General features: G+C 55.4%; 1 protein-coding gene across 1 annotated transcript; it reads right to left on the bottom strand.

Annotated features, from left to right (window-relative positions):
* Positions 1-285: 285 nt before the first annotated feature.
* RP1L1 (RP1 like 1) lies at positions 286-10,556 on the bottom strand (the record flags this gene model as incomplete). The annotated part of the gene is given in 4 exon segments (XM_084885334.1): positions 286-5,330; positions 6,923-7,058; positions 9,949-10,304; positions 10,307-10,556. Coding segments are annotated over 4 exon segments (5,787 nt in total).
* Positions 10,557-10,822: the final 266 nt, after the last annotated feature.

Below are 10,822 nucleotides of genomic sequence, written 5' to 3'. Positions count from 1 at the left end.
TCTCCCTCCCTCTCGGGCTCCGCAGGCAGATGGGGGGCACTGACCTGGAATAACAAGGTGGAGCTGAGACAACCTTCACACCGTGCCTGGGAGGGCCAGCAGGCCCTCTGAAGTTCCAGAATTTAGAACCCAGGACGGCATGGTGTGGCTGTGCCCTTGGCATGTCCTTGATCTTTCCCCCACGCTCCTTGTGCACTGCCAGGGGGCTGAGCTATGCTCAGGTTTGTGGACAATACAAGAATAAAAGCAGAGCTGCAGACTCATGGGCACCTCACTGCTAGATCTCTAGAAATTTAAGTTTTCTTGGCCAAAGCCATGGGTCCTGCCCATGGCGAGGTTGCCAGACCTAATTTCTGTCCCAGAGAGACTTTTAACTCTCTTCTCTGCTCCTAAGTCGGAGCCTTGGGTTGCTCTGGGCTCTGGAGTCAGACCCTTGTCTGTCCTTCGCTCTGGAGTCCCAGAGCCCGAGGGGGGCCCTTCTCCTGCAGAAGTGGAGCTTTTTGGAGGCTCGCCTGTGCTGTTTCTCTCAGGGCTGGCGACTCCCTTGGGCTCATCTCCAAACGTGTTCATGTCTCCATTTGAAGGCCCCTCCTCAGAGCCCTTCTGGGAGAGCTGAGAGCAGTTTCCCAGAGATGATGCTCTGGATGAGGAGAGGCTTGTTTTCCAGCCTGACCTGTGGCCTGGGGTGTCTCCACCTGAGGCAGGAGGTGGTGAGGACCCCCCATCTTGGTCTGGGCTGCTGTGTCTAGAAGCCTCGTCCGAATGGCCTTGCCTGGGTCCAGCCTGTGGACCCCCTTCCTTCTCGCCTAGATCTCCTCTTCCCAACTCTGTCTGGCCCTCTCCTTCTGCATCCCGGACCTCTCTGGTGTCATTCTGTCCTGCTGGACTTCCCCAGGCTTCGTTCTGCACACTGACCTCCGCCCCGAAGCCCCCCTCTCTGTTCTCTCCCTGGTCACCCACCTCCTGCCCCTCCCACCCCACTGCCTCCAAGGGGTGGCCTCCACGGGGGTCTGTGTTCCCTTTCTTCTGAGCAGCCGCATCCTCCTCTCCTCCTGTACTTTCACCTCTGCCCACATCCTCATCCCCCTCCTCTGCCCCAGGCCCCCGGCCTAACCCCAGCTCCAGGCCTCCATCAGCTCTCTGGACAGTCCCTATCCCCGAGGGGTCTTTCTGGAGCAACTTCATCCCAGTCTTCTCAGGGTCTGTGCCTGCTGTCTCCTCATTAGTACTTCCTGCTGTTTTCTTCTGCAGAATTAGCTGCAGGTCAAAGGCCTCTTTGATGGGTGCCCTGGCTATGCCCACTGTGTCCTTTGGGGACACAAGGGCCACTTCCTTCCTCACGCAGGCCTCGCAGGGACAGAACTCCTCCCTGCTGGCCTCCCCACCCAGCCGGGTCCCCAGGGCTCCACTGAGGTTTGGCACATAGTCCAGAGAGAGCGAGGGGGCACCCAGGGCCCGGGTCTGCTCAGAGAAGGCGGAGAGGTTGCGCAGGCCCTGGAGGCGACTCCTGCGCTGCTCTGTCTGCAGGGACGTCTCCCACCTGAGGGCTACCCGGGGAGGCCCCGGCGCCTTCCTCCCCGCCCGGCTCTGGATCTTTCGGAGCTCCTTGGCGGTGCTGCTCTGGAGCCGCTGGCTAACGTCCTGCTGCAGCTCAGCCTCCATCTGGTCCAGCAGGTCGTGGTCCTGCAGGCTCCAGCGGGCTCGGAGCTCAGCCGTGGCGCCGGCCAGGTGGGCCAAGAAGGCCTTCTCCATCTTCCTCAGCAGCCGGGCCACCCAGAGGGGGTCAGGGTCCGGAGACACTCTGTGGGCCACAGAAGTGCCCTTCTCCGCAGCCCCCTGGGTGAACTTGGCCTGGCTTTGCTCATGGTCTGAGTCAGCTGCTCTGGGCAGCGTCTCCAAACCAGGCTCAGCACTGGGACTGCTTTGACTCCCGCTGGCATCTGAGTCTCTCTCGGTGAGGCTGCCAAGGGTCCTCTCTCCCCTCCCTGCCGGGTGTGGCTCCTCTTCCTGCACCCTCTCATCTTCCCGGGCACCTGCCCGGTCCCGAGAGCCAGGTCCTGGTAAGTCTTCCCCTGTGGTTCTTTCCTCTTCTGGAAATCCATGGACACCCTCACCGTGAGGCTCTGCTCTTTCTTTTTCTTCTTGTGTTTCATCTAACTGCACCGCCTCTCCTTGCATCCTGTTTTCAACTACTTGGTCCAGGTCCCTACCCCGCGCCTGCTCCCCGATGCTTCCTCCTGCCTCGTTCCTCCTGGTGGCACCAGCCCATGCGTGGGGACTTGAAGAGGCCACAGAACCAACTGACTCATGATTTCTTGGGTCCTCTGGGTTCTCTGAGGTTCTGGAATCAGGCCTCTGGCAGGGGGCTTCCGAGGGCAGCTCTCCTCTTTCAGAGACCAGGGCGCAGTCCATGGCACCGGGCCCGCTGCCCTCCCCCGAACCTCCAGAACCACTCCTGACGTCCACACCGGAGGAGGACGTTGGTGTGAAGTCCTCAGTCACAGCGTGAGGCCCGAGGCCCGCCAGCGCCTGGCTCCTGCCGCACACCTGGGAGCCTGGGGCCAGCTCGCCCCGCCCGAGGCCACACCCCAGCCACGAGGCCTGCAAGGTGCTCAGGAGCTCCTGGTACCCAGAGGAGTCTGTGAACCTTGCCTTGCCAGCAGGAGACCCACGGTCTCCATGGAAGAAGTGGAGCCTGGAGAGGCAGGTGATGAGGGCCCGGATCGAGCGGCTGAGCCTCCTGCCCTCCGGGCCGGACACTTCGGGCAGGCTGCTGGGCCGGCCCTGCTTGGAGCCCATCAGCGCCTTCATGATCTGTATGGAGACAGAGACCCCCCGGGGAAGCACACATTGGCCCCCACCGCGGTCCCCAGCGGCCCCTTCCCCTGCTCCAGCCTCCTCGGGGGCTTCTGCAGCCCTGCTGGGAGGAAGACCCTCTCCTGACTGGGGACCAGCCTCACCAGCCACCGGGAGGGCTCCCTCTGGGTCTGCCTTCTTGCTGGCGGCCCCTTCCAGGGATGGTCGCCTACCCTGAATGGACTCCTCCAGGCCTTTGGGGGGCTGTGTGTTGACAGGGCCCTCTGTGGGGCCTTCTGGGCCACCCCCAGCCACCTCCATGCTGTCATCCACCATCTCATAGCTCAAGGGCATGGGCTCCTCCGGGATGTTGCTCAGCCATCCACGGACCACGGCTTCTGGCGAGGCCCGGGGCAGAGCACCTGGTGTCATGCGACCACTGTCCTCTTGCTCTTCCAGGCCTTCCCCTCCACCAGCGACCTGCGCCTGGAACCTTCTCTCAGGCCGGGGACCTAGGCTGGGGCTGCCCCTTCTCGCTGTTCTGACTGCTGTCCCCGTGGCTCCTGACTGAGATCCGGGGTGGCCTGGACATTGCACGTCTAGCGGTTCTTCCCCCTGCTCGGTGCCCCCTGGCCCCCTGGGAGCACCGTAGTGTCCGTTGCTGCTGCACAGAGAGTGTTTCCTGACAGGGGGCGGTGTCCTGGGCGGAGTGGGACAGTAGCCCCTGCACACCAAGCCGGCCTCGGAGAGGGGCCCCTGAGGCTGGGGGACCAGCAAGGCCTGCATCTCACCACCGGGGGCCCTGCCGGCCCGGGGTGTGCCCATCTGTGAGCCCCCTTGGTGGGCTCCTGGCTTCCTCCCCTCTTGCTGTCCAACAGGCAGGCTCAAGGGCCGGGAAGCCTTGGGGACGGCCCCTGCCTTTCCTCCCAGACCCCCTCCCGGGGAGCTGAGAGGGTCGGATGCGGTGGAGAGTGAGTGTGACCTGAACTCGGTCTCGGCAGAGGGAGAGAATGGGGGGTAGACATTGGAAGCACAGTCTGAACTGCTCACAGGAGTAATGGGGACACTGCTGACCCCTCGTGCGTCCTGGAAGTGAGGAGAGGCCAAGGAGGGGGGCCCTGGGTCCCGGGAGGCCGGGTTCCTGGCCCTAGAGGAGCTTCCAGAAAAGCGTGGTGCTAGGCAGGCGGGGCAGAGCCTGCCTGTGCTGGGGGACCCCAGCATTGGCCCGGACACAGGGGAGTGGAGCCGGCAATGGGTGTGCCTCCAGCCGTGGTGCTGCCTGGGGCGGCCTCCATGGGCCCCTCGGCCAAGGCCAGAAATGCCGGGTGAGGACACGGCACTGGCTCTGCTCTCCTGCTCTCTTCTCCTGCCTGTGGCTGAGGCGCAGGTGGAGGCCGGGGAGCAGCCTTCTGCAGGTTCCCCAGAGCTCAAATGGTCCAAAGCCAGGGGTGGTCTCCTCCCAGTGTCCTGTTCAGTCCCCTCCGTCTGTGGGTCCTCGTTCCTCAAAGACGAAGGATTCGCAGTAGAGGAACAGGGTCCTGACACCAGGGTGGCCTTTTGTGGTGAAGTCACCTGCCTGGTCTTGCTGGCATGGCCCTGTTGCCGCTCACCCCTTTCACTGGGCTCCTCCTGAGCCTGGGCACTTGCTGAGGGGTCAGAAAAAGCACTTGCAGCACCTTCGGTCCTGGGTTCCAGGCTGCGGTGGCCCATGCTGCCCAGCCCTGCTCCCTCTGGAGCTGGGCCTTCAGCAGCCTGGGGTGTGCCACCAGCTCCCCACCCTAGTCCTCTCTGGAGGGTAGCCCCGGAGGCCAGGTGCAGGGCACAGCTGCCCATGCTGCCCTCTGGGGACCGGGAGCAGCAGGAGTTTGGCTCAGAGACCTCAGGGGCTCTATCACTGGAGGCAGGGGTGCTGCTGTCCTTGCTGCTTCTTTTCCTGTCAGCCACCCCTGGGCTCCAGGGGCCCCTGCAGGGGGAGCGCTGGGCCCGCCAGGACCTCCGCCAGGAGGCGGTCCCCTCTCTCTGGGCAGTGTACAGGGGGTTCGTCCAGATCTCGTATCCGGACCCTGGCTGCCACTGGCCTCGCTTAAAGGCTTCTGTGCATCCTGCCTCTCGGGTCCCCAGCGCCTGTGTCCCAGGCTCTGAGGAGCCCCCAGGGTGGCCCTCCCACACACAGTGGAGGGGGTCTGCCTCCCTGGGAATGGGGCCCTGCCCGCTGGTCCTCCCGGCCCTCCTGGACCACAGGAGCATGTTGTTGCCAAGTAGGTGGAAGCGGACTTTCATCTCCACAGACAGGCTGCCGTCCTCGTTCAAGTGCACCTTCTTCTCCACGCCGTCGCCAGCCACCAACGGACCCAGCTGGGCAGGCATGTCCTGAGGGTGCCCGTCGGGAGCAGGGCCCATCCTGGTGTGATGTGGGGACACCAGGAGGTGGCCGAGATCAGCCCTCTCCGACAGCAAGGAAGACCGCTGCGGTCTGCTGCCCAGCCTGGACCTCGAGTGGGTCATGCTCGGCTTGGCGTTGGGGCCGCAGCTCCCTGGCACACAAAGCAGAGGAAGAGAAAGGAAAAGATAGTGAGCGGCTGGGGGAGCTTTAGGGCCGAAGCAAAAGGGCCGGACAGGAGCCTCTCACACCTGTCTCCAAACCACATGCAGGGCAGAAACTGTTCTAGAACAGATACCCAGTATGCTTTGTGAACCTGCATAGCAAAGTGAGATGAACTTGAAGCCTGAATTCAGTCTCAACCCTGCCACTTCCTAGCTGTGTAGTTTTGGGCAGAGCCTCTTTTCTGAGCTGTAAAATAGGAATAATGGTTTGTGTTTGGAAGTGTGTTTGGACACTGCAAGGCAATGCATATAAAACTTAAACAAAAAAAAAACATCCTGCAGAATTATTAGCACAAAGTGGGTTCTGAATAGACAGCACGGGAGGCCAGCCGAGTAGCAGTGCCCAGCGCTAACTCCTAGCCTGCTCATGCCCACCCACCCCCAGAAGTAAAATCAATGAGCTACTGCATACACATCTGATTGTAAACTGTAAAATGCTTTGCAATTATTAGTGGTGATTTATCATCCTGACACTCATCAAGCTTTGGAGTTGATAAATTATTGCAAGAAGGACCTGGACACACAATAGCAGGTTCTGGTAGTCAAGTCTACACCCCACTTCCTCCCATCCATGAAAAAGGAGAAGGGGCTACTGCAGACAGAAAGAAATGAACCTCAAGAAAGAATGCGCCCTAGCACTTTCTAATTTCACTTCATGGGCTAATACATGGCAAGAGGAAGGGGCTAGTGGAGGGTGGGCCTGTGGCCAGCAAAAGAGCAGACCACCGTGAGTGCATCTGAGCAGGAGGAGGTTCTGTAAGACTCTGCTTTCATAAGCACCGAATGAGAATGGGGGCACCTCCAGGGAGGAGCCGTGGCTAAAGGGTCTCTGTAGCACCCTTGCCTGGCATGCAGCAATTACCGACACCATTGTTGTCATTTCTCAACAGCTTTTCACCAAGGATATTATTTGTTGACTTGCCTATTGCCATTCCAATAACTGCTGAAGCTCTTCTTCTACAATTGTTAATTGTGCTTTCGAAAAAATGTGTTGTTTTCTTTTCTTTCTTTCTTTTTTTATAACAAAGCCTAAACTCTGGCACATAGTAGGCCTTTAGATGGATATGGTGGGATATGTAGATGGATATATGATTGGATAGATGATTGATGGGTATCATTCATTTTAGCCCATTTGGCCCTCACTGTTGTCTAAGAGAGCCATGGCTCTTAAAAGATGAAAATGCCACATACCTATAGCCTGCGGCCTCTGTAATCTTGTGCCCACCATGGTCTTTAATAAAGCTTATTTTAGATCCTGGAAACTTAGAGATCTCTTCCTAATCCCTAATCTCTAAATACCAGACTTCCCTCTCTCATACCCCAGCCAAATGCTCAACCCGGTCAAGGTTGATGGTGATGTGATGAGGAAGAAGAAGCAAGAGAGACCCCAAACAACTGGCTGTCCAAGAATTGGTGCCAAAGGCAGGGTCCCTAAATTACCCAGAAGGAATAGCTGCCCAGCTCTCCTGATCCACCATCCAGTGCAAACCTGCATGGCGGGGAAACTCCAACACCCACTCACCATTTTTGTTCCTTGAAGTCTGCCCCAATAAAGTTCCAGTCCCACTTCTTTTGGCACCTTCCAGAGGTCTGAAGGGCTCATGGCCGGCACACACCAGCACCGAGGGGCTGCGCAGCAGAGCCTTCAGAGACCCCACCTGAAGAAGGAAAGTGTTGAGTCAGGAGGCCTGGTCTGCAGAACCTCCCTGCTGCTCAGAGTCACAAAAGTAGAGAAAGAACCTGCTCTCTGGCCCTTTCCTGACGTTGGCCCATTTCACACCAGATTTCAGATCCAAGCAAAGGATCCCCATCCATTTGCCATAACCTGTGTGGGACTGAGGTCCTACCACCCTGATCTTCCTCTCACCTACACCCTCCTGTAAGAGGCTGTGGTATAGAGGTTATGCTGGATGTCTCAGCTGGAAAAGACTTCATGAAGCTTTGGTCTGCTTCTCTGCCCACACTTGTACCCCCCAGAATAAGCATTTTTTTTTTTAAAGCAACCAGCTTCCTTACAGAGACCTTATTCACTATTCCACCCTTTTCTCAGGCAGAGCCCTCTCTTGGGTTTGATCTGTGTTTTCCAGTATAATCTGAGCCCGTCACCTGTTTTTGCCCTCGTGGAGTGGAGAAGGGGAGGCACTGCTCTTTGCACAGGGAGCCCGTCCAGCCCAGTCTCCTCCAAGGGAGGGTTCTCCAGACTCCTGCCCAGACGCTCCTGCCATCTCCTTCCTGCCCAGCCACAGCCCCACTAGCAGGATGTCCTGGGCTGGGAGTTGAGTGGGCAACATCAGTGCTGGGTTGCATTCCAGGAAACAGGTCCCTGCTTTCAGAAAAACCTCACCTGGCCCCTGAGGCCGCTGCATATTTGAGGGTTTGCACTATTTATAGCATTACATTGTAATGAGCAGTGTTGGGGAATTTAGTTCCATCTTTAAAGTGCTGAATCTGCTCTTTTTCATTCTCTCAAATTAGAAGGGTATGTTCATTAACAAGGAAATGAAAACAAAAGAGAGAATGCATGCAGCTTCTCCTCCCACCATGACATTCAGTGTGCGGTCCAACAGCTCTCTCCACCCAGTTCATCAAAAGTTGGTGTCAGCCAAAACCGGTTTTGCTCAGTGGATAGCGCATTGGCCTGCGGACTGAAAGGTCCCGGGTTCGATTCTGGTCAAGGTTGCAGGCACATCCCCAGTAGGGGGTGTGCAAGAGGCAGTTGATCGATGATTCTCTCTCATCAATGTTTCTAACTCTCTATCCCTGTCTCTTCCTCTTTGTAAAAAATCAATAAAATATATATTTTTTAAAAAGTTGGTGTCAAACTACCAGGTACATTTCACCTTTGGTTCAGATCCCTTGTCCATCGCATGAATGCAAATGTGGGTGACCCAACTCTACCAATTATAGATGTAGCCATGCTTCTAGGAAGTCAGACTTTCCCCAGGAAGAAAGCAGAGTTCAAGGCTAAAAGAAGCTCCCTTTTTAGAAAGAGGTAGAGGTCTAGGACTCATGAGGGAAAAAATAACATTATTGAGAGTGTCCATCCAGTTGAGAGTCTGCAAATGAATAATCAAATAATCATGACAAAGCCTGTCCCAGGAGCAATGAAGTCGCTTTGCTTACAGAAATGCTAATAGCTCTGTAGTAAGTCTATATGGAAATATGCTAATCTTTCCTCCAATTAATTTATTTTGCACCTGCTCTCTCCCTCTCACAACTGTGGCCAATTGATGGTAGGGACCTAGTCGTATTTGTCTGCAACATCTGCATGGAGCACATGCTAGTGCACAGTCGATGCACCACAATTCAGAAGTGTTCTTACAGCACAACTCTGAAGCCATGAAGGCGGGCCCTATCATTCCCAGCCATAAAGCTGTGAGTAAATTACTTAACCTCTGCCTCCATTGTCTTATCTCAGCAAATGGGATAATATTGACTGCCTCCTGAGTCAGTGTGGTGGAGGCTCTGCCCTAGATTCATCAGTGTCTAACCCACTCTCTTCCTGGTGTGCATCCCAGTCCTGCAGGACTTAGAAAGCTCTAAACAGAGACGTGGCAGCCCCGCAGCACTGGTCAGACTCGGAGTTCCAGGGTTCCTGTGTGCCAAGGTGCACATGCGGAAGCTTCTGATCTCAGCTTCCGATCTCAGCTTCAGAAGCCTGGATGCCACAGCTGAGATGCCAGCTGAGCTCAGTGATCATGGCAGCTCCAGGCAGAGGTAGCAGCTCCCTGCAGAGTTTTGGGAGCCATTTCTGTAACCCAGACTTCATCCCTGCAGATGGCAGAAGATTTGGAAGCCCCCTGATGCCTTGCATTAAACTGTTTTCTGCTTAAGGTACATTGAGTAGTTCCTGCACTGAACTCTCATGCAATAGATTGGATAATAGGAGATTTGGATCAGAAAATCATGAAAATGTGCAAAGCAGTGTCTGGGGCTCACTAAGTGCTCGCTAAATGATAGCTAATAATATGAATAACAATTGTCTGATTAACTGATGAATGTCTCCACCATATTTATGATCATACCATTATGACCTCTGAAAGCATAATAATCTGGCCACTCAGCAGTGTATATATTGTGTATATATATATATATATATATATATATATATATATATATCATATACACTGAGTGTATATTATATATATAATATATATACTGAGTGGCTAGATTATTATGCTTTCAGAGGTCATAATAATCTGGCCACTCAATATATATATATATATATATATATATATATATATATATATATATATATATTTCCCCATTTATTTCGAAGAGGAAAGGAGAGAGAGAGAAAACCATCAATGAAGAGAGAAAAATCTTGACTGGGTACTTCCTGTACATCCCTCACTGGGGATCGAACCCACAACCTGGGCATGTAATCGAACTAGTGATCTCCTGGTTCATAAATGGACACTCAACCCCTGAGCTACATCGGCTGGGCAGCAGCCCCTCTTTTTAAGGATGACCTCCCCATCCCATCTAAGAATTTTGCTCTGAGGTCCGGAGAACTTTTTAAAGAAAACATCATTCCCGACAGCCTACCTTTTCCCCACTTGGCGTGTACACCTGCTTCACGGGGAAGTGCAGAAGGCCCGCGGCTCTGCTGAGAAAGGCCGACAGGCTCCTGGTATCTCTGTGACTGAGGACCACTGTCTGCTGGAATCGAGGGTCCCCATTCTTAACCAACGTTATCCTCCTTGGGGTTTTAGGATTTTTCCGGGAAGAGGATATTCCTGGCCCCTCACACTGGTCTTCAACATCCTGGGACTGCTGAGCAGAGGAACTTCTCCCCCGCGGCTGGCCTGGCCCACTGGAGGTCTTGGGCGGCTTCCTATCAGAGCAGAGGTAGCAACCACCATCCTCCAGCTGCTCCAGGGCGCTGAGGTCATGCAGGCCCCCGGTGTGGTGACGGAGCGCACCCCAAAGGAGAGAGGCACGCGCTGAGAGAGCTCATCCATCAGCGTGCCCAAGCTCTTGAAGGTGCGTTGGTGGACAGCCAGGCGAACCCCAGAAAACCGAGGATCCCCTCGCTTGAGGAAAGTTATCTTCTTAGCTGGCATGACCTGGGTGACAGAGGGGGTCCGGGCCACAGAAGGCAGGAGGCACTCTCGGTAGGTTGGGGCCTGGGCATCCCTTGGGGTGCTGTTCATGGCATGGAGGCCCAGGCGGCTGCAATTGATCAAGGAAGAGAGTCAGAAAGCGGCCCAGAGATTCGTCATTTCCCCTCTCTTGTTGGAGACAAAGGTGCTTCCTGCCCACTCCAAATTTGTTCTGCTCTGGTCTGTATGAGCAGGTTAATTCATTTTAAAAATATATTTTTATTGGTTTCAGAGAGGGAAGGAGAGGGATAGAGAGGTAGAAACATCAATGCATCAATGATGAGAGAATCATTGACTGTCTGCCTCCTGCACACCCC

The sequence above is a fragment of the Pipistrellus hanaki genome (genome assembly GCF_964339955.1).
Source record: "Pipistrellus hanaki genome assembly, chromosome: 5".
Classification (NCBI taxonomy): Eukaryota; Metazoa; Chordata; class Mammalia; order Chiroptera; family Vespertilionidae; genus Pipistrellus; species Pipistrellus hanaki.
Note: the sequence above shows the minus strand (reverse complement) of the source record. Positions and strands in the feature narration are given on the sequence as shown.